The 23,008-nt window shown below is 50.3% G+C and overlaps 1 protein-coding gene across 3 annotated transcripts in view; it reads right to left on the bottom strand.

Moving 5' to 3' along the window:
* Positions 1–739: 739 nt before the first annotated feature.
* The window catches only part of vegfab (vascular endothelial growth factor Ab), a 41,513-nt gene continuing 19,244 nt past the window's right edge, over positions 740–23,008 (bottom strand). The window contains exons 4-7 of one of the 3 annotated variants that reach the window (XM_052024491.1): positions 19,323–19,399; positions 18,739–18,771; positions 17,003–17,074; positions 740–888 (exon numbers count right to left, since the gene is read on the bottom strand). In XM_052024491.1, coding sequence (XP_051880451.1) covers positions 867–888; positions 17,003–17,074; positions 18,739–18,771; positions 19,323–19,399 — 204 coding nt within the window. In that variant the 3' untranslated portion in view covers positions 740–866. Of the gene's footprint in view, positions 889–13,297; positions 13,348–17,002; positions 17,077–18,738; positions 18,772–19,322; positions 19,400–23,008 lie in introns of those variants that run through there. The other 2 variants (XM_052024492.1, XM_052024493.1) reach the window with 2 other exon arrangements.

The following is a 23,008-nucleotide window of genomic DNA, read 5'->3' as shown; positions in this document are numbered from 1 at the left end:
GCAGGTCGCACGGGGCCTTTGCCCTTTGAACGTCCGGGCTCCCGAAGCCTCTCCTGACCCAAACATGGGATACCATGTGGACACATGCGGCCAAGGCAACTGCCTGCGCCGGATGACACACGCCAGCAGTCTTTTATCTTGCAGTGTGTTATGACCTCAATCACCAACCCCTCCTTTCTGTCCCATCCAGTCCCAAATCCTCGAACACAGATATCGTCTTCCGTTCTCTGGAAAATCTTGGGTCCTTGGTGCGAAGCTTCAATGAGTCCGTAATTTAATACATAATATATATTTAATCTCTCCAACTTTACAGAAGTCTTTCGCAAGGCTTGTGTCTTAATATATAATATAGTTTTATATATTTTTTATATATATATATATATATATAATAATATATAATATATAAAAATATATATAAAAATATCTATCTATATATATATATATATATATATATATATATATGTATATCTATATCTATATATATATCTATATATATATATATATATATATAAAAAATGTCTTTCTTAAAAAAAAAGTGACCCAATAAATTGAACCAGGAATCCATTACGTCCCCAATGGTCTTCCAAGTACTTTCTCCAACATTTTAGCAGCATGTATCCTGAATAATACTAACCCTTTTATTGATGACAGTCATGCACAACTTGCTGTAGGTCTTCCTGGGATTGATTCTCGTTGGTTCAGATGTTTTCCAGAAGTAGTATCAATCAAATTCAAAGTGCTGTGCTCCTTAGTCTTCATTTTTATGTTTTCTTGTTCAACGAAGAAAAAAACAGGATGTTTTTTTAAAAGAAGATGATAACGGTTAACAGTCTCTGATAGAAGTTGCTTTTCATGTCGGACATTGCTCATCTCCTGGGTTTTTCGCACCTGGAGAGGGAGAGGGAGAGAGAGAACAGGGGTTAGAGGGGCGACATCATCAGAACCAAGCCACTGCTAGCCCACCTCTTAATGAGTCACATAGTCATACAATATGGAAACTGGACCTTAGGCCCATCGTGCCCATGCCAACCATTGAGCACCCATCTCTACTAATCCAATTTACCAGCACTTGGTCCGTGACCTTCCACGCCCTGGCGATTTGAGTGCTCCTAGAGATACTACTTAAATGCCTCAGGCAGTGCGTATCAGGTTGTTGGGTTTGAAGCGGGGGAAGCTGAAGTGAGGAACCTGACAGAGGCGTACAACATTAGGAGATGTGTAGGCAGGATAGATTGTAGGAAACTTTTGCCCCGCAGGAGAGGTGTCTAAAACTGAAGGTCATGGATTTAGGGTAAGGAGGAAGAAGATTGGAGCGGATTTGAGGAAGATTTTTTTCCCACCCAGAATCTGGTTGGAATTTGGAACACACGGCCTGATGGGGAGGTGGAGGCAGAGACCCTCACAACATTGAACAAGTACCAAGGTGGGTACTTGAATCTCCAAGGAATAACATAGAACATAGACCATATCGTATACCATAGAACATATGACACAGCTCAGCGCATCACGGCAACCAGCCTCCCCTCCATGGACTCTGTCTACACTTCTCGCTGCCTCGGTAAAGCAGCCAGCATAATCAAAGACCCCACCCACCCTGGACATTCTCTCTTCTCCCCTCTTATCGGGCAGAAGATACAAGATCCTGAGAGCACGTACCACCAGGCTCAAGGACAGCTTCTATCCCACTGTTATAAGACTCTTGAACGGTTCCCTAGTACAATAAGGATGGACTCTTGACCTCACGATCTACCTCGTTATGGCCTTGCACCTTATTGTCTGCCTGCACTGCACTTTCTCTGTAACTGTAACACTGTATTCTGCATTCTGTTTATTGCTTTTTCCCTTGTACTACCTCAATGCACTGTTCTAAAGAAATGATTTGTATGGATCATTTAATAATATTATGGATCATTCAAGAAAAATATGATTATTGTCACATGTACTGAGGTACAGTACAAAACAAAGTTTTTCACTGTACCTCAGTACATGTGACAATAATAAACCAATTTACCAACATAGAACAGCACAGCGCAGGAACAGGCCCTTCGGCCCATTGTGTCTGTGCCGACCACCGATGCCGAATTAACAAAATCTTTTCTATTAGAGAAGGTGGGACAGATGGATACGGACCAAGTGCTGGTAAATGGGATTAGTATAGGTGGGTACTTGACGTTCAGCACGGACATGGTCTGCTTCTGTGCTCTGTGCCTCAGTCTCCTTCACAGAAGGACACAAGTGAACCAGGTGATGTCTCACAACAATCCAGCAATCGCTTGGTCACCATTACTAAGAATTATTGTTCCTTTATGCCTATCCAATCCATTAAACAAGTCAGCTTTGCCGTCAGCTACGGGGCAGGAGCTGAACAACTGGACGTTTGGAGTCATCGGGATTAGGAGATTATAGAGATGTGGAAGGGGAGAGTTACGGAAAGGAGGTTACGGTGAAAAGTTAAGAATTTTTAAACTTCTTATATTCATGATTATTTAATTTCTTCAGCTGCTGTGGTGGGATTTGAACTAGCAACCTCTAGGTCATAAAATGACCGAAAAAGAGGTCCATGTCATCGACCCCATCAGGCTCATTCCCCCTCTCCTTATTTCACTGTACACCTGCAACTTATGGGCTTTCGCACGTGCCCGTAAACTCCCCTTAGACTCTTTTTGCCACTGACCTACACTTTGCAGTAGCTAATTAACCCACCAAGTTGTATGTCTTTGAGATGTGGGAGGAAACCGGAGCACCTGGGGGGAACATGCAAACTCCATGCAGACAGCGCCCGAGGTCAGGATCGAACCGGGGTCTCTGAAGTTGTGAGGCAGCAGCTCTGCCCGCTGCGCCACCGCGCCGCCCAGTGACTTAACCAGCAGGCCACCATTCCCATTTCCCTGCCAGTGGTTCAGCTTCCTTCCACCGAGGGGAGTGCTGAGGTATCACCTTCCCTCTCTTGGAACAAGAACACGGGGGAACCGTTAGGAACCGGAAGTAAATGAGGATACCCTGCAGGTCGGACAGGGTCTGTGGGGAGAGAATCATCGTCCTTTTGACCTCTGCTTCTCTCTCCACAGAGAAGAGGTTGTTTCCAGCAGTCTCTGATTTTGCCTCAGACTTCCAGCGTCTGCAGTGTTTTGCCATCAGGGCCTCATTCGTCATGTGGGGATGGTCGGAGGATCCCTGTCGAGATCAGAGAGCCCAAACCTGGGACTGCTCTGGAGAGGCACAGGGCTGGACGGGGAAGGAGATGTCTCCCTCACGTCGTGGCACGCTTAGCTTAGGGGTAGAAGTAGCAATGGCAAACTCCACCCCTCTACCCTGTGGAACACCAAGCTCCAATCGTAATGAGGGGAGGGGCGGACCAAATAGTGGCCAATCTACTGGGCTCTGGTTGGTCCCAAAAAGACAACCGGAGGTACGACCAGCAACTGGGGAAACCTGTGTCCACCTGGTGTGAACATATTCCCCTCCCACTGCTTCACCATTGCAGCAAGCTAGCACATAGAGTCATACAGCAGGGAAACAGGCCCTTCAGCCCAACTGGTCCATGCCAACCAAGATTCCCATCTAAGCTAGTCCCATTTGCCCAGGTTTGGCCCGTATCCCTCTAAACCTTTCCTATCCATGTACATGTCCAAGTACCTTTTAAATGTTGATGTACCTGCCTCAGCCACTTCCTATCTATCTCTAAACCTATCCATGTACCTGTCCAAGTACTTTTTAAATCTTACTTAAGTCTCTAACAACTAGGTAATGCCTCTCTTTAAAGGGACATTACCTTCATGCCAAGCCTTTGCTGGTGAGACTTTCCCTGTTCCTCTCATTGTCCACACAAGGCAGGCAGCCATTCATCATGAAGATTTAACTTGATGAATTTATCCCTTTGAAAACCATCTAAAAGTATCCAGCATTCCCCAACCCACCACTTTCAAGCAGATGATGTCCCTTTACGTTCGGCCTAGTCAATCAGCTGCCTGTCTGACATTGGCTGAGGAGCCCTGATAGAGGGAAGCTGAGCTTGGTTGGGTGCGAGTGGGCTTGGAAATGGGAGGGTGGATGTCAGGAAGGCACCAGCTTCTGTATAAACAACAGACTCAGCCCTTTTCACCTGGAACATCTGGATTTTTTTCTTTTAGATAAAGTGCCCGATCAATAAGGTGAGGCTGGGTGCTGTAATATATGGTTACGTGGGTCAATCTTCACCGTTTGCAAATCTGCTGTGGTGACAACTGTAGTTTTTGTCATTGGTTGCCGTAACCACGGAAACAAAGGGATGCTTCACATGAGCCAAAGTACTTGCTGATAAGTTGATAACAGGCTGGGTAGGGGGGGATCTGTGACCATTTGGGTATTGTAGCGTGGCACAGAACAGGAGAAGGCCACTTGGGCCATCTGCTCTGTGCTAGCCCTTTGGAAGAGCTCTCCAATTGGTCCCACTCCTGGCCTATGGTCTTCAGATTCTAGCCTCCCATCCTGTTCAAGTCTCTGCTTCCAATGCTTTCTAGGGCAGCGCGTCAATTCATGGCAACGCCACGGAGCAGAAGGAGTCATTTCGACCCGGTAGGACTGAGCAGAACTGAGGTGTATTCATGACCTCCCAACGTTTAAGCCCCAAGCCACTGATTCATCGACCATCTCAAACCCTCTGAAGGTCTGAATCCAGATGTAGGGAAACTTGATAGATGGGAAACTGTCAACAGTGACTGCCTCTCAACCACATAGCTGGCCCCGTCCTATGAAGGACCTGATAGAGTCATACAGCACGGAAGCAAGGCCCTTCGGCCCAACTGCTCCATGCTGACCAATATTCCCATCTAAGCTAGTCCCATTTGCCCGGGTTTGGCCCGTATCCCTCTAAACCTTTCCTATCCATGTACCTGTCCAAGTGTCTTTTAAATGTTGTTAATGCTCCTGCCTCAACCCGTTTCCTCTGGCAAGCTCGTTCCATGTACTGACCACCCTCTGGGTGGAGAAGTTGTCCCTCAGGTTCCTATCTCCTCTCACCTTGAACCCTCTAGTGCTTGATTCCCCAACCCTAGGTAAAAGACCGTGAGCATTCACCCTATCCATGCCCCTCAAACTTCCCATCCCTTCCTCTTCTTGGACTCCAATTCTAGCACCCAGCCCTCAATTCCCCTCCCCTCCACCGTCTCCTCTCTTCCCCGTCGCCTCTCCCTGTCACCTTGTTTTTCCCTGGAGGAATAGTTCTAGACTCTGCCAGAGAGAGGTTGACGTCAAGTAATTTCACAAGGAAAGGTTAATGATTGACTCCCAGGTCAAATAAAAGCAAGCCCGGCTTCCATTAACACCACTAATGAAGACTTTCCAGGTCAGGTCATGTGATTGCAATATTCCCTTTTATGTAAACCCTTGTCGCTGGTACCTGCTACAGCTATCAAAGAGCTAATAAAACACAGCGAAGGAATGTGCAGACATTCCTGGAGTGTCAGAGGGCGTACTTAAACATCAGAGGAGCAAAGATCCCCTTGTGCAATTCACTTCCCCACAGTGGGGTGATTTACTTCACTCAAGCCCTTGTGCAGAACAGCAAAGAGAATGCCAATTACAAGGGCAATCTCAAGAGCACCAGCGTTGAGCTGGTGTCCCTGGAGAACTCAGGGGGCAGAATGGGGGGGGGGGGGGGGGGTGGGGGAGTAAGTGAGGTCGCAGGCACTTTTTCCGATTGAAGGCTCAGTCACTCCACTGTGTAAAGCTGCTGAGTTTTTTGTTTGAGCTTTGGACCTCAAGGTAGGTGATTAGTGGAAGAATTGCCTCTCAAAGTTAAGCCTTGCCAATTCTTGTTTGGAAAAAACTCTGTCATAGGATCTGAGTGTCACTGCCATGCCCAGTCCAAAGTGCCCTTGAGAAAGCAGGGGGGAGACGCCTTCTTGGACCGCTGCGGTCCTTCTGGTGAAGGTGCCCCCCCACGGTGCTGTAGGGGAGGGAGATCCGGGGTTTAGACCCAGCGACGGTGAAGGAACGGGATAGATTTCCAAGTCAGGATGGTGTGGGAATTGGGAGGGGAGCCTGCGGGGTGGCAGTGCTCCCATCGCCCCTTGTCCCTCTCGGCAAGATTTGGGAGGTGCTTTCACAGTAGCCCGGGCGAGTAACTTCAATGTATTTTGGCGGACGGTGCACACTGCAGCCACTGGTGGCAGAGGGAGTGAGTGCGTAGGGCAGCGGATGGGCTGCTTTATCCTGGATGGTGTGGAGTTTCTTGAGAGTTGTCGGAGCTGGACTCATCCAGGGTGTTGCCTTTGGATTCTCGACTTGTGCTTGTAGATGGTGGGGCGTCAGGTAGTGATCCAGATCCAGTCAACACAAGATACCCATGCCCTTGTGTGAAGATTCTGGCGAATGATAACCTCCAGGACAGTGACATTGGTGGGGGACTTAGTGATGCAATTGAATTTTGCAGGTAGTGCGATCAGAATCACTCCCATCGGGGATTGGAGAGTATTTGTGCAGCCCGTATGTTCTCCAAAGCAGTGAGCACTTTCGCAGTTTAGTTGTCTTTAGTCCCAGGAACGGATGCAGAGACTGTAGAGTCACATGCGAGGTGTTCGACTACTGCCCCGAAAGGTATCCGCCTCCTCTTTTTCCCCAACAGTGGCCAACTTCACAGCCCTGTCCCCACCTCAAGGCTCCATCCTTTGCGTCAACACGGCCCCACTGGCCATCAGATGCCGGTGCTCTCCGCTCGTCTCATTCGCTACCAAGCCCCCCCCCCGTGCGATCCACGGATTGAGCTGTGTGCCGCACGTCCCTGGCTTGTCGGGGCCGGAAGGGGGCGGGTTCCCTCCCTGGGATTCGGAACCGGGGCAGGAACAAGTTGTCCAACGCGTCGTCTGCACTCAGGCCCAGGACGTTTCGGGGATCAACAACTGATGCTTCTCTGTTGCCTGAACCATCAAGGGAAATCTGCAAGGAGGGCAAAGTGGGGATGAGCCCCCCCCCCCTCAACTGCCAAAGAAAGGTGTTGGAATTCCTCTTATGGAAATGCTTATAGATTTGGAGCTATTTTAGTCCCAGGTCGAAGAACGTAAGAAATAGACCATAAGAATAGGAGCAGGAGTAGGCTACTTCATCCAAGATCCATTACGATTGTGGCTGATCTTCCCCCTCAGCACCATTTTCCTGCACTATCTCCAAATCCGTTTGATTTCCTGAGTATCTATTGATCCGTGTTGGGAATGAACAAGCCTCCACGGTCCCGGAGTAGATCATCCCAAAGGCATTTCTCCTTCTCTTCGCCCTGAGGACTTCCTTCGGAGCTTGAGGAGGGATCCCCACCAATGAAGGGAGCCCCCCATGGGAAGGGCCGGGCTCAGCACAGGACGATTCACAGTATGATGTTTGCCGGTGTCCCCTGACCCGTGGAAGAGGGAAGGGAAGGGCCAGTGGGGAGGATTCCCCTGCCCTTGCTGTCTGGGTGAGGGAGGACAAGAGGGGTGCCACAACCTTCTAACGATAAAAGTCACCAACTTGTGACATACAAGGTCCAAGCCCTTGAGCTTTCCCCGCTAGCTGGTCGAACAAAGTACTTCCCTCCACCACCACACCCCCACCCCCCCCCCCCCCCCCCGACCTCATCTCTACTCAAGAACCAAGCCCAACATGCTATCCCTTTCCTCCTGTAACCAGACTCCAACCTGCACTAACCCTTTCCCAGGATCTAGAGCAGACGGTTCCTCTCAGTCCCCCTTCTGCGTTCCAATCGGGGCAGGGCTGTCTTGTTTCTCAAAAATCATCCCCCTCCCAACCCTCCCTTACCCATCATCGACCGCCTCCCCCCCGCGTTAACCCATCCCTTCCAACCCATGACCCAGAAATGAATAAATCTGGGATCTGGATGAGAAACTAGTCTTCGTAATGGTGACTGTCAATCACCATAAAGACCCACTGGGTTCACTAATGACCTCCAGTGATAGAACTCAACCACCCTTTTCTCAATCTGACCAACAATCTCATGGTTTGCCTCTTAGGTACCCAGTGAAACGGTCCAGCTAGCCACTCCGTTGCTACCAACCTCTGTCACAATGTTGGTAAGAGAGGGGTTTAGTTGCTCGTCTTGTCATTGTTCACCCTACCTCCCGACAGAATAAACTTAAACCAGAAAGCCTCAACTCTGCCGTTAAGAACGCCTGCCTGAAGCTCGACCAGCAATGAAGGCCAGTGCCTCTCCTGGTGCCTACCTGACCTACAAGGCCAAGAGGGAGGCCAGAGGGACAGAGAACAGGCGAGAACCGAACTCCTCGGGGAGTGCCGCATGCTTTAATGAACACAGAGAAGTCAGATGGGTGTTATCGGCAGTTGTGGGGGGGGGGGGGGTGAGGGGGTTGGGTGGGACAGGAGGGTGGATATAATCACCGGTTAAACAAAACGAAGGGCAGGTTAGTAACCTATCGGTAAGTACATACGCTTCAAAAGCAGTAGAAGATTCGCCAAGCTCTCCGATAGGCTGGAGTATTGTTAGGGTGGCCGTGCACAGATGCAAATAAAGGTGTGTACCAGCAGTTAGTTACACGACCACTGCTACCTGCTAGCGGGGGCTAGGACCAGGGTGAGGGGGTATGGATCCAGAGGAGTGGGGTTTCATTGGATACTGTGCCCAGTGGCTTCCCCGTCCGCAGAACGTTAGAGATTTTAGAACCCTCACTCTCTCCATGCTGGTCGGACTGTCATACAGTACAGAACCAGGCCCTTCGGCCCAATGAGTCCGTTCTGCCCATCCTGCACCCACTTACACTAATCCCATGTTATTCTCTCCACATCCCCATCAACTCCTCCCCACCCCCCAGATTCTACCTGACCCACACACAACTAGGGGCAATTGACAGCGGCCAATTAACCCACTGACCCCGCACGTGTTTGGAATGTGGGAGTGCCCGGAAGGGGGGAAAATGCAGGCGGTCACAGGGAGAACGTGCAGACTCCACACAGACAGCACCGAAGGTCAGGATCGAACTGGGGTCTCTGGAGCTGTGGGGCAGAGGCTCTGGATTAGGTAACAGACACTGGATCGTTTCACGACTGGCGTGGCACTAAGGGGGGGCATTGGAACGTCAGCGAGGCCCGGTGGGAAGTAGGGTGCTCGGGAGCTGCACGTGATTGGCCCAACCTGCCTGTCAACAGGAGGGGGGGGTTGGACGGGTGGTAACTCAGCCCAGGCCGCCCATTCCTGGTGAGCGAGGAGGGGCCTCGTGATGTAGCATCAGTTGGTGTGCACAGGAGGACAGGGGTTCAGAAGGTTAGACCTCCACACCAGGGGCTGGGTAACCCTACCGCCTACCATCTGGGTCAGGTGTGAGAAACAAAGGACTGCAGATGCTGGAATCCAGATGAAAACCACGCTGATGCTGGAGGAACTCAGCAGGCCCAGGCAGCATCTGTGGAGAAAAGCAGGCGGTCAACATTTTGGGTCGGGACCCTTCTTCAGGACCCGAAACATTGACCGCCTGCTTTTCTCCATGGATGCTGTCTGGCCTGCTGGGTCAGGGGTGATGGGAACCTCCCTCAAGACCTCCCTCCCCTCCCAATTCAACAAGAGCGGCGGCGAACTAGGGCGGTCCGGCGGAGACCCCTCGCCCTCCAACTCCGCCGCCTCCTACCCCTCGCCGATCGGTGGAAATCTCACACCGTTAGGCCAGTCTGGGAAAGAAAAGTTCAAGGCGTCGGAAGGGGATGGGGGGTTGAGGGTGTGGTTTCTCTGCCTAAGTGGGGACCATCTGAATTCTCCAAAGTCGGGAGAGGAGATCGGCTCTCCTGACCGGGTCGATGGCTGACTGCGGCACAACAGTTGTCCGAATCGGGTGCAGGCCGAGAATCAGGGCGTCAGACATTTGGTGCACAAGGGGAGGAGGGGGGCTTAATGGGGGAGGAAGTGAAACAGGATACAGGAGAGAAATTTTGAAGAGGGGAGGATTGGGGAAGAGGGGAGAAAGTTGGGAGCTGGGTTTCGGAGGGTAGTTACAAACCAGTCAACAGGAGGCCTGACTTGCTGAGATGCCCCTGCGTGGCCAACAACACAAGATCCTGCATCACCAACAACCGACCTACACAGTGCCCCAGTCACAGCAAGCCCCACACAGTGGGGCATTTAGTCAGGGGCACCTCTAGATCACGCAATGCTTAAAGAGTGACACTGCATTGTCCATCCACGTGACCCTGACAGCATAAATTGTCCATCCCTAACTATCCCAGTAGTTAATGATCCAACCACATTACTGGGTCTGTAATAACACACAGGCTAGACGACATAATGACATTGGGGACTCTGTTATCTTTGTGCTTTCTTTTACTGATGGTATTTTTTTAAGTTCCTAATTTATTTAATTCCTCAAATTTAAATTCCCCAACTGCTGGGGCGGGATTTGAACTCCTGTCTCTAGATTAACAGAAGTCTCACTGCTGGTCCAGTGACTTAACCATTACTCTATCGTACAGAATGCTCCGCCATCAGATTCCTGAACAGTCCATGAACACCACCTCGTTATTCCTCTTTTGCACTATTTATTGATTTTTGTAACTTATAGTAATTTTTATGTCTTGCACTGTACTGCTGCTGCAAAACAACAAATTTTACGACGTATGTCAGTGATAATAAACCCGATTCTGGGAAGTAAGCAGCTAAGTAAGTAAGCAGCACGGTAGCATAGCGGTTAGCGTAACGCTATTACAGTGCCGGCGACCTGGGTTCAATTCCCACTGCTGCCCGTGAGGAGTTTGTACGTTCTCCCCATGTCTGCGTGGGTTTCCTCCCACATTCCAAAGACATACGGGTTAGGAGCTGTGGGCACGCTATGTTGGCGCCGGAAGAGTGCCCCCCAGCACATTCTTAGCAACGCAAAAGGACGCATTTCACTGTGTGTTTCAATGTACATGTGACTAATAAATATCTATCTATATATCTAAGTTGATGGGAACAAAGTGAATAATTTCCTAGCATTGTTTAATCATTTAACACAACACTCACCCCTCTAATACATTCCCTTCTGCCCTCCAGTATCTTACCCACACGTAATGCTAAACACAGGAAGTGTGTTTTTTGTGGGGGGGGGGGGGGCGCGGTGGTTAGGAGACTTTAACGTTGCTTTAAATGTCTGGCATCCTGAATCCCTTTCATGAGGAAGGTGCCTCAGAGAACCAACACCAGACACCAACTAACGAGCTGTGGGAAGAGCTGGCCGAGAAGTAGATTTGGGATCTTCTCTTGAACCGTATTAAAACACGTATTTATGATCCGTTCTCCCCGTGACCGCATGGGTTTCCCCCAGGGTGCTCCGGTTTCCCTCCCGCATCCCAAGACGTGCGGGTTGTGGGTTAATTGCCCCTGTGTGTAGGTGAGGGGGTAAGATCCAGAGGGGAGTGGAGGGGTGGATGTTGATGGGAATGTGGAGGGAGTAAAGTGAGATTAAAGTAAGTGGGAGGTTGATGGCTGGCACAGGACTCGATGGGCCAAAGGGCCAGTTTTCTGCATGACTCCACGTCACTTAGTTGTTCAAGTCACGAGTTGCTTTACTGTTAGGTAGGTGTTAACCAATAACATGCATCTCTTAACGTTAATTAGTCCTGCTTGTTGTCATGCAAGGTATGGAGGAGAGTGGTGGGTGGGAGGGGTAGAGGCAGGAAGAGATGGGCCCCGTTAAACACTGCCCCAGCTGATGGTTATCTAGCACAAGAATACCATCCGAGTGAGATGCGTTGGAAAGGCAACAATGTTAACACTGCCATGCAGATAACACATTTCACACCAAAGTAAGGCCGTTGTTTCTTATATTGGGCTTCTGTCTCAACGAAGGAAGAATGGGTTTCCCTGAGGGAAACCCATCCTAGGTCAAGAGAGTTAAGTGTTTCACCCGTGTGATATTTATTACACACCCATTTTCACTCAACCTACGGACGCTTGGATTCACGTGTTGGGGGTGCGGGAGTGCCTTGGGATCACACACACGCACTTCTACCACAACGTGGTTTACAGGAGCCAGTGGGTAAACCTTTCGAGGCAAACCGAGCCTCGATGTGTGACCATCCCAGTCATTTATCCCATTGGGGTGGGGAGGGGAGGGCGGAGGTGGGGGGGTGGAATGTGATCTTCTAGGTTTGGGAGGGAGGGGTCGCGGGAGGGAGGGGAGGAGAGAAGGGGTTATACTGCTGCTGCAGTGTCTGTAGGAGCTCGTTACGGTGGTTTGTATCTGGAACGCATTGCCAGAGGAATCAGATACAATTAAGAGGCATTTAGATGGAAAGGCATAGAAGGATAGGGTCCTAATGCGGGCAAATAGGATTAGAGCAGGTGGGCGTAAGGGTCGGCGTGGGTGTGTTGGGCCGAAGGGCCTGTTTCTGTGCTGTTCCGCTCTCGGACACTCTGGAACCACCAAGGGAGACAACAACCACCCTGTTGGAGTGGACGGGATGGCACATGAGGGCTTAGGGGCTTTCTCAAAGTCCAACTGGTCAGCTGGGAGAGGGAGGAGTTTTTTTGCCATCTGTTTTGGTGTCTTGTCATTTTATTTTAAAAAAAAGAATTTTAATCTGCAGCAAAGCAAACGGCAGTGCTTAAAGCCACGATCTCACCGCTCTCCTTGTTCTTGATGCCACAGTAATTGGCAGTGGCTGGTGAACCCTGACCTCTGACCAATGCTGGAGCTGGTAGTGGCTGGTGACCACTGTCTGCCATGACCTCTGACCAGTGCTTGGTGGGTGGCGACCCTTGACTTCTGACCAGTGCTGGTGGGGGGTGACCCCTGACCAGTGCTTGGTGGGTGGTGACCCCCTAACCAGCGCTTGGTGGGTGGTGACCCCCTAACCAGTGCTGGTGGATGCTGACCCCTGCCCATCCTGACCTCTGACCAGTGCTTGGTGGGTGGTGACCCCTGACCATCCTGACCTCTGACCAGTGCTGGTGACCCCTGACCTCCCACTCATGCTGCGCTGGCAGCGGGTAGTGACTCCCTGACCTCGGGCTGATGCTGGCAGCCAGTGAACCCTAACCTCCCTGACTCCTGACCTCCTGGTCTAGGTGCTGACTGGTGGCCCCCAAGTCTTGCAGCCCTTTGGGTGAAGAATGGGATATTGGGGGGGGGGCAGGGAAGGCCCATAGAGTAAATGGGTATGTAACAAATCATCATGCAACCCACAACGAAACCGATAGTAACAAAGCACACAGCACAGACACTGTCAAAACAGAAGTTAAGCATGAAGCGAGCTTTTATCTGACGAACCTGCAACTTCGTTCATTTAACTCAAGACCCCTTGACTTGCAACGTAAATGTGTGAATTTACAGGAACATTACAGGTCTCTGATCCTGTACAAACAAGTGCTTTCTCTTCTCTGAGCAAGGCTCACAGTGACTGCAAAAAGGTACAGAAAACATCTCTAAATCTAGAGCACGTCAGCAAAGAAACATTTAGACATGCAAATCGACAATCAAAGTAGTTTGCCCGACAGCCCAGCGCAGGTCTGCGGTGGCGAGAGGAGGGAGCTCGATGGAAGGAGAGAGAGTGCGCGTGCTTGAAAATCTTTCCCCCTCAGATGCTGACTTCCTCCAAATAGCTGCAGGTCAGTGTAAGTCTGGGTCATCGCATTTAAAGTGCTCTGTAAGTCGAATTCTTTTACCTTTCCTGTCTATCTCTCTCTCCTTTCTCTGTCTCATTCTGCCTTTGCTCTGACATTCTTGCCCGTCTCACGGCTTGCTCTGCCTCTCTCTCTCTCTCTCTCTACCCGTCCCCTCTCGTTCTTTCCTTCCTCGCGCTCCGACCCTCTCTGTCATGGGCCTGTTCTCTCCCGTGCCCTGCACACTCCCCCGATAGCCGTGAGAGTTGTAGAAGGAGGGGTTGAGGAAGCACAAAGGGGGGGCGGGGGGGTGCCTTTCAATCCCGGCTACACGGACAAACCGCCCTCTGCCTAACAATGAACGGAGTTCGTAGGCACATTTCAAACTGTTGCATTAATGTTGGTCTTTAAGAATACCCTGATGTTGCTGGTGGGAATTACCCCAAAGTCACTATGAGTCAACCAGCACGTTCTCTGAAATGCCTCAAGTAGCCTTAAAGCCATAAGCTAGGCTTCCCTCTTGCATCTCCCAGCTGCCTTCTGTAGTGTGGGGCAGATTGGTAAGGTGATGGGTCTGAGCTTGACAAGGCTAATAAGCCAGTCATGTGTGAATTTCAAAGCCCACCCCACCCCGAGCCAAAAGGTTGGGGGGGGGGCAGTTGAGCGGGAGGGGAGCAAGGTGGGTGTGTTTGGAGGAAGGTTGAGACTTCGGTGAAGAAACTCCTCCCCAGCGGATGAGTCAACTGCACCGCATTGGAACCCGCCAAACTCAATGGAACCAGGGCTTCAAAGCTTCTACATTATCACATTGTGGGAAGCAGTGGAGGTTAAATCAATACCCAAAGCATGATTTTAGCCAATCTCCTGTGACCTAGGATGTTGCGAAGGGCTGTGTTATTGGATGAGCAGCCTTGGGGCCTGGGTTAAAATCGACAAGGACCCAAGTTCGAATCTATATATATATGTGTACAATTTTAAAGGGGATTTGTTTGTATTTGTAGGTAGCATTAAACTAGAGCCAGGTGATATTAATAAACTAGAAGCTTATCCTGGTGAATTCAGAGGAGAATTGAGGAACAGTACTGGAAATATGGAACTTATTTCCTGCTTTTTTCAGGACATCAGAACTCCAAGAATGAGAGTGGTCCATTTCTGGGCGAGGGTTGTCGCGGGATATCGAGGGAAGGGGGATCGCGGGTCAGCCACGATCGGACTGGGGACAGCGGAACAGATCGCTGCTCCCTCTTCCGAAAGCGGCCTTCCTGCCCATTACCACATTCCCGGGGGGATCTCGGCGTTGCCAAAACAAAAAAAAAACGCACGGATTCAAACGCTGGTCAGAGAAAGGAAATTCCGACGCTAATTTGATTTGACAAACGTTTTCAATTCAACTGCAGCAAAACAAAACAGAATAGTACATTGAGGCCGCTACCTGACTCCTGACCGAGTACTTTTGAAAGCTCCTGTTGGGTAGTGAAGTCATGAGGCAAAGAATCTGTGCCCTATGTTTGGATATTCCTTGAAGTTTCAGATAGAACCATCCATTTTCAATTTTCTGGGCCACTGTTTTACACCTAAGATGGGTTACACGACTCAAAGCAGCCAAGAAACCAACTTTAAATGGACTCTCATTGGCTGACACAATGCTGGCACTTAGGAGAGGGATTGGAGCTATCTTCAAACGAGGTGTCCAAAATCAGACCCAGGAGAGGTTTAAGGTCCAAAAAACCTTTCCAGAATAAAATCAGTTGGAATCGGACAAAGTCTGAAAATGTTGCTGATCTCACAGCAATCCGGCAACTTAGTGCTGGATTCCCAAAGAACTCCACCTCCCCGACTCAGCCAGTCCTTCCGGTAAACACCGGCCCCTCCATGGACAAGCCTGTGGAGACTCCGCAGAGACCACTGCACCCGGGGGGAAGCAAGTCCTCCTCCACCCCGAGAGGTCACATTAAAAGGAGAAAAAGGAAGTCAGTAGTGGGTAATTTTCATCGTATTCAACAAGGTGAAAATTAGTATCAATCAGACCTCTTCAGGAATTAACTAACTGCCTGAAAGGTGCTTTTGCAAGTCCGAGGATAACAAACAAAACTGTAAGTATCTCCCCCATCAAGGCCACAACAACCCATAAGGCCATCAGATATAGAAGCAGAATTAGGCCATTCGGCCATCCGCCATTCAATCCTGGCTGATTTGTTTTCCAATCCCATTCTCACGCCTTCTCCCCATAACCCTTCATCCCCTCACCAATCAAGAACCTGTCAATCTCTGCCTTAAATACACCCAATCCCACAGATTCACCTCCCTCTGGCTGAAGAAATTCCTCCTCACCTCAGTTCTAAAGGGACGTCCCTTTATTCTGAGGCTGTGCTCTGGGATCTTAGACTCTCCTACTAATGGAGACATCCTCTCCGCGTCCACTCTATCCAGGCCTTTCTGTATCTGCTAGGTTTCAATAAAATCTCCTTTCATCCTTCTGCACTCCATCCAGTACAGGCTCAGAGACATCAAACGCTCCTCATAGGTTAACCCTTTCGTTCCCAGTATCATTCTTGTGAATCTCCTCTGGACCCTCTCCAGGGCCAGCACATCCTTTCTTAGATAGGGGGCTCAAAATTGCTCACATGGCATTTAGCCCTTCCAACCTGTTCTCCCATTCATCGAGACACGGCTAATGGAACATCTCACACTACTCCCATCTCTAATTCTCCTGGAATCTACCGAATGAACTCAACAGCTCCTCTTGGGTAGACAATTCCAAAGAATTCACCACTGGGTAAAGAAATTTCTGCTCATCTCCATGTTCCAGGGCCAATCCCTGCCCCTGAAGCTGTGATCCCTGGTTCCAACCCCCCTCGGCCAAGGAGAGCTCCCTCTCCTGTGAGTTCAAGTGCTGATTTAGAACGGCTGCCCGTGTGGCTTGAGCAGAGCCGCAAGGTCAAGACTCTCACTGAGCACGTGCAGTGGGCCAGCGGTTGCTATGGTGACGTCTCCGGCGTGACTGCTTGGAAGTGGAGGTGGGGGGGGGGGCGGCGGGGGTGGGGGGGGGGAGGCTGGTGAACAGGCTGGCGATTGACTCTGCACCGCGAGTCCAACGCGCGCTCGCTGTTAGTTAGTGGCGCCAAGACGCAGCGATCAGTGGCCAACAGCCCGATTAGTACTGATTGGTTGTAGGTGCCAGCCTTGCCTTCCACCGTAAGCAGAGATCATTGCAACCTCACCTCCTCTCCCTCCTTAGACACCACCAAACCCCATAGTCCTATACCCTGCATAAGCCAAAGCCAATGAATTATTGAGGGTGCATTAAATTTCCATGCAGACAGACTTCTGTCTGTCCTCCCCACCACTGGTACTCTCCTGAACATTCCCCTTGAGATTAAGTAGTCAGCCCGAGAGGAAATTATTCAGCAAAAGGCAGGGGAAGCTTGATCGAGAGAGTGTGGTCTGACGTACGGCCTGCACTCTTTCACTCTGCATTTCTTTTTCCTCCGAGTCTGACCCTTGCCTTTCCCTCTCTTCTGCTTGCTGTGAAAAGAGAACAGGTCTACAGTTTAGCGACGGGTTCCCGGTGCCGTTGCCGCTCGGAGGTGAGATTGTTGGGGGGTTTGGGGGGGAAACGGCACCTCTGAGAAGGCAAATGGAGTGTTGGCCTTCATTGCTAGAGGGACTGAATTGAAGAGCAGGGAGGTTATGCTGCAACTGTACAGGCTACTCATGTACACTTGGAGTACCGCCTGCAGTTCTGGTCTCCTTACTTGAGGAAAGATATACTGGCTTTGGAGGCGGTGCAGAGGAGGTTCACCAGGTTGATTCTGGAGATGAGCGGGTTAGTCTATGAGGAGAGATTGAATCGCCTGGGACTATAGTCACTGGAATTCAGAAGAATGAGAGGGGATCTTATAGAAACATATGAAAGGGATAGATAAGATGGAGGCAGGGAAGTTGTTTCCACTGGTAGGTGAGACAAGAACTAGGGAACATAGCCTCAAGATTCAAGGGAGTAGATTTAGGATGGAGATGAGGAAGAACTGCTTTTCCCAGAGGGTAGTGAATCTGTGGAAGTCTCTGCCCAGGGAAGCAGTAGAGGCTACCTCATTAAATATATTTAAGACACAGTTTGATAGATTTTTGCATAGTAGGGGAATTAAGGGTTATGGGGAAAAGGCAGGTAGGTGAAGCTGAGTCCATGGCCAGATCAGCCACGATCTTATTGAATGGCGGAGCAGGCTCGACGGGCCAGGTGGCCGACTCCTGCTCCTATTTCTTACGACGGGACATAAAACTGAAGCCCCCCACTCCCGCCCGCCCTGTCAGGTGGGTGTCAATCATCTGACATCTCCGCCGCCTGCCTTTCACAGAAGAGCAAGGGGTCTCCTGGAGAGGGGTAGGGGAGTCGGCACTCAATCGACACCGAAGAGCAGAATTCCCTCGTCTCCTTCCTCACCGCCCTGCCTGCGGGATCTTGCTGCGTGGAAGCTGGCTGCGTTGCACGTGGACATGCCAAACTCGCATTCCCTGCACCCCTCGCGCTGGCTCCTCCCCAGCTCCCTCTGCGACCCTACGGTGAGGCTCAACACACAACAGAGGGCACCGCCTCCCCACAACAGCACGCACAGCGACAGGAAAGTACCCCCACTGTCAACGCCACCACCGAGAGACCTAGCTTGGCACTGACGACACATCAAGCCCGATCATCCGATTAGAATGCCTCGTGGCATCTCAAACCAGATTCCACCCTTTGCACCATGGGGGGGGGGGGGGGGAGGTGGGGATGGGAGGTAATCGGGTCGGGGGGGGTGGTGGGGGAGTCACATTCAGGGCTAATCAGCTTGATCGCCACAACAATGCAATAGCGCCTTCCAATTCGGACGGCGCAACGGTTGTCCACGGGAGGGAGGTGGGCAAGGAGAGGGGCAGGGAGTGCCATCTCCTCGCCGTTGGTGGTAACCCCACTGCAGGGTGGATTCTTCGCTGCCTGGAACACAAGGGGTCGATGCCACCTTCTCCGTGATTCTGCAGGGACCAGCTTGGGGGCAGGGGGTGGTGTTGTTGCCCAGGAGTCATGATTCCACACTCTCCAACTATAAGGCGTCAAAAGCATGCAAGGCAGGGACTCAATGGTTCTTTTGTTTTGCTTTTTTTTCTTTCAAACATCTATCAGATTGTTTCAGTGCTGAGGCATTTCTTACCTTTTTTGCGTCTCTTCACCTTCTTTCTTTGGTCTGTGGAGCAAATGGATGATAAATTATCAACTGCTTTCTCACGGAAGTAGTGTGTCACATTCTGTCCTTTCCCCCCAGGACTGGGGTACAGTGTGTCACACACTGTCCTTTCCCCCCAGGACTGGGGTACAGTGTGTCACACACTGTCCTTTCCCCCCAGGACTGGGGTACAGTGTGTCACACACTGTCCTTTCCCCCCGGGATGAGGGGAACAGTGTGACAAACACTGTCCTTTCCCCCCAGGACTAGGGGAACAGTGTGTCACACACTCTCCTTTCCCCCCAGGAATGGGGTACAGGGAGATTGAGGGTTGGGGGAGCTGGGAAGTAGGTTTGTGGGTCCAGGATCACATTGATGGGGAGAACAGCCTCGGGGGACTTTTGCTCCTATTTCTGTAATTGGAGGACATCTCAGCTGTTCCCCTCCTGGACGTGAATGACTGGCCTCTGGAGGGAGGAGCTCCCCGCTGGGGGGGTCGTACCCGCGCCCTCGGTGTGACTTCACCCCTCCTGCCCCTCCCGCTCGCCGCAGCCAATCCAACGATGTCTCACCTGCAGGTACATTTACTGTGCTGGACAAAGTGCATCAGTCTTAAATGTTCCCCATGATGGGGCTTGATTTTCATTATCTGAGGGGGGAGAAGCAACAAGCAGGCATTAGTAACCTATTCAAGCCCCAGGCCCCATTGAACACAAGCCCTCACATGTGCTTTCAACAGCGTGGTCAGTACAGACACTGTGGGCCGAATGGCCTGTTCCTGTGCTGCACTGTTCTATATAAGAGTGGTCAACATCCTCTCTGCATAACCTCTACAGCGCAGGAACAGGCCCTTCGGCCCGCCATGTCTGTGCCGACCGTGATGACAAATTAAACTAAATCCCTTCTGCCTGCACGTAATCCATACGTGCGTACCCCTCCATTCCCTGTCTGTCTAAACGCCTCTTAGACACCTTCACCACAAGGCCGCATATCCAAAGTGAGGGATCTGTGCGCACCATCCCTGGGGGGGTTGAGTAAGGTTTGACCAGCATCCCCACATTTCCTTTAGACAAGGAGGCCAGACAGAGGGAGAACAGGAGGGTTACAGCTTAATATTGCTCATAGGCTGAGAGTGTTGCCCGATCACGAGCAGCTAAAATAAAATTTACATCTGTTTTCTTTGAAGATTAGAAGAGGAGTGATCTGAATGAAACACAAGGTCCTGAGATGGCTTAGGGTAGACGTTGAGATGTTTCCATTGGTGGGAGAGTCTCAAATGAAGGGCCATTGTTACAAGATTAGGGGGTGGACATTTAAAAGTGAAGAGCGTAGGAACTTCTTCTAATAGGTAATTGGTTTATTATTGTCACATGTACCGAGGTACAGTGAAAATCTTGGTTTTGCATGCCGTCCACACAGATCATTCCACAACATCAGTACATCGAGGTAAGACAATAACAGAATGCAGAATAAAGTGTGACAGTTACAGAGAAAGTGCAGTGCAGGCAGACAATAAGGTGCAAGGCCGTGACGAGGTAGATTGTGAGGTCAAGAGTCCATCTTATTGTTCAATAGTCTTATAACAGCGGGATAGAAGCTGTCCTTGAGCCTGGCGGTACATCCAGAGATTCAGCACCATCTCACAGAATGTGTTGAATCTCGGGAATTCTCTTCCCACAGGCCTGTGGAAGCTGGATCATTGGGAGTATTTATAGATACGGTTTCGAATGATTGGGGGACTGAGGGTTACGGGGAACTGGCAAAGAAGGGGAGCTGAGACCGGCATAGATCAGCTACGATCAAATTGATTGGTAGAGGCAGGTTTGAGGGGCCGAGTAGCCTACTCCTGCTCCTATTTTCTTATGCTCTCAGAGGGTTGTGAATATGTGGAAACAGAATCACTGAATACAGCGGTATAAATTGCTGCACAGATTAATAGGGCAGCAAAGAAGGAATTTGGCATGCTTGCTTTTATTAGTGGAGGCATTGAGTTCAAGAGTCAGGGAGTTATGTTGCAGCTTTATAAAGCTCTGGTTGGGCCACATCTGGAGTATTGCATTCAATTCTGGTCACCTCATTACAGGAAGGATGTGGAGGCTTTGGAGAGGGTGCAGAAGAGGTTCACTGGGATGCTGCCTGGATGAGAGGGCATGTGCTATAAGGAGAGGTTGGACGAACTAGGGTGGTCTTCTCTGGAGCGGCAGACGCTGAGGGGAGACCCGAGAGAAGTCTTCAAAATTATGAGAGGCATAGATAGCGTAGACTTGCTGGTAACTTTTTCCCAGGGTCGAAATGTCTAATACTAGAAGGCATGCATTTCAGGTGAGGGGGGGGGGGAAGTTCAAAGGAGATGTGCGGGGCAAGTTTTTTTTAACCAGAGAGCGGTGGGTGCCTGGAATGCCCTGCCAGGGGTGGTGGTGGAGGCAGATACGATAGAGGCGTTTAGGAGGCTCTTAGATGAATGTGCAGGGAATGGAGGTATATGGACCATGTGCAGGCAGAAGGGATTGGGTGTCGTTAGCTTAATTAGTTTGGACATCGTGGCCCGAAAGGCCTGTTCCTGTGCTGTTCTGTGGTCTAAATTGGAGAATGATGGACATTTAAACCTTAAAGTAGTCAAGGGTTAAGGGGAGCGTGAAGTAAATTGTGTCGAAGCCAAGACTGGACAGCCATAATCTCATTGTATGGTAGTGAAGAACAGTATATAAGATGAAGAGAGGCATTGATCGGGTAGATAGAGGCTTTTCCCCAGGGCTGAAATGGTGGCCACAAGAGGACACAGGTTTAAGGTGCTGGGGAGTAGGTAGAGAGGAGATGTCAAGGTTAAGTTTTTTACTCAGAGCATGGAATGGGCTGCCGGCAACGGTGGTGGAGGCGGATACGATAGGGTCGTTTAAGAGACTGTTAGATAGGTACATGGAGCTGAGAAAAATAGAGGGCTATAGGTAAGCCTAGTAACTTCTAAGGTAGGGACATGTTTGGCACAGCTTTGTGGGCCGAAGGGCCTGAATTGTACTGCAGGTTTTCTATGTTTCCAGTATAGTAGTGAAGGCTGAGTGGTTTAGCCCTGGCTCCTGTTTCTCATATACTGCCTGACCAGGTGCCAGAGTCAGCTTCAGTGGTCACTTCCATTAGGAAGGTAGATCATTGCTCTGAGAAACAAGAAGAAAAGTCGCAGGACGGAGTGAGTGAAGGGGAGAAGGTGTGGAAGCAAGTGGCATGTTCCCTTGAAGGTGTAGCCCAAGCTCAAAGGGGTGAACAGCCTCCTTGTACGTCGCAGGGTCCCACTCGGTGATTGGGAAATGGAGCCCCTGAAACAAACAAGGTCAATTGTAGCAAATCTATTCTCGCCCAATTGGTCGCCTTCCAAACATGACGACATTTTGAAAGCCCCTGATTGGCTGTCAAGGGTTTGTTGCAGGCCGAGGTTTAAAAATAAGTGTCAACTCTTATATATAGAAAGAGTCTCTGTCAAAATCCAGTGTCCCAAGGCTTAAGTAGGGGAGGAGCCATGTTGTTAATTGGTGTCAATGGGGTTGTGTAGAAATTGACTGGGAGACTGGGAGTTCTGAGCAAACTGCACTCACTCACAGCGGAGAGCCTGTGGTTGACCTTGGATGGCTATTTATATCGAGTCAGAGCTATATAGCGTGGAAACAGGCCCTTTGGCCCAACTCGTCCATGCCGACCAAGCGGTCTGCTTGAGCTAGTCCCATTTCCTTGCGCTTGGCCCCATATCCCGCTAAACCTTTCCTATCCATGTCCCTGTCTAAATCTCTTTTAAACTTTGTAGTTGCGCCTGTTTCTACCACTGGCAGCTCATTCCGTATACCCACCATTCTCTGTGTGAAGAAGTTGCCCCTCAGATCTCTTTTAAATCTCTCCTAACCGTAAATCTATGCCCTCTAGCTTTAGACTCCCCTATCCCGGGAGAAAGACCGTGACCATTCACCTTATCTGTGCCCCTCATGGTTTTATAAACATTTATAAGGTCACCCCTTAGCTTCCTCCTCTCCAAGGAAAGGAGTCCCAATTTAAATCTTATATTTAAATATATATAAAGAGAATATAAGATCTTTATTGGTCACATGTACATCGAAACATCTTTTGCGTAGAGTGTTCTGGGGGCAGCCCGCAAGTGTCGCCACGCTTCCGGCGCCAACATAGCACGTCCACAACTTCCTAACCCGTGTGTCTTTGGAAGGTGGGAGGAAACCGGAGCACCCGGAGGAAACCCATGCAGACACGGGGAGAAGGT

The sequence above is a fragment of the Pristis pectinata genome, chromosome 10 (assembly GCF_009764475.1).
Source record: "Pristis pectinata isolate sPriPec2 chromosome 10, sPriPec2.1.pri, whole genome shotgun sequence".
In the NCBI taxonomy this organism is placed as follows: Eukaryota; Metazoa; Chordata; class Chondrichthyes; order Rhinopristiformes; family Pristidae; genus Pristis; species Pristis pectinata.
This window is presented reverse-complemented; position numbering and strand designations above follow the sequence as displayed.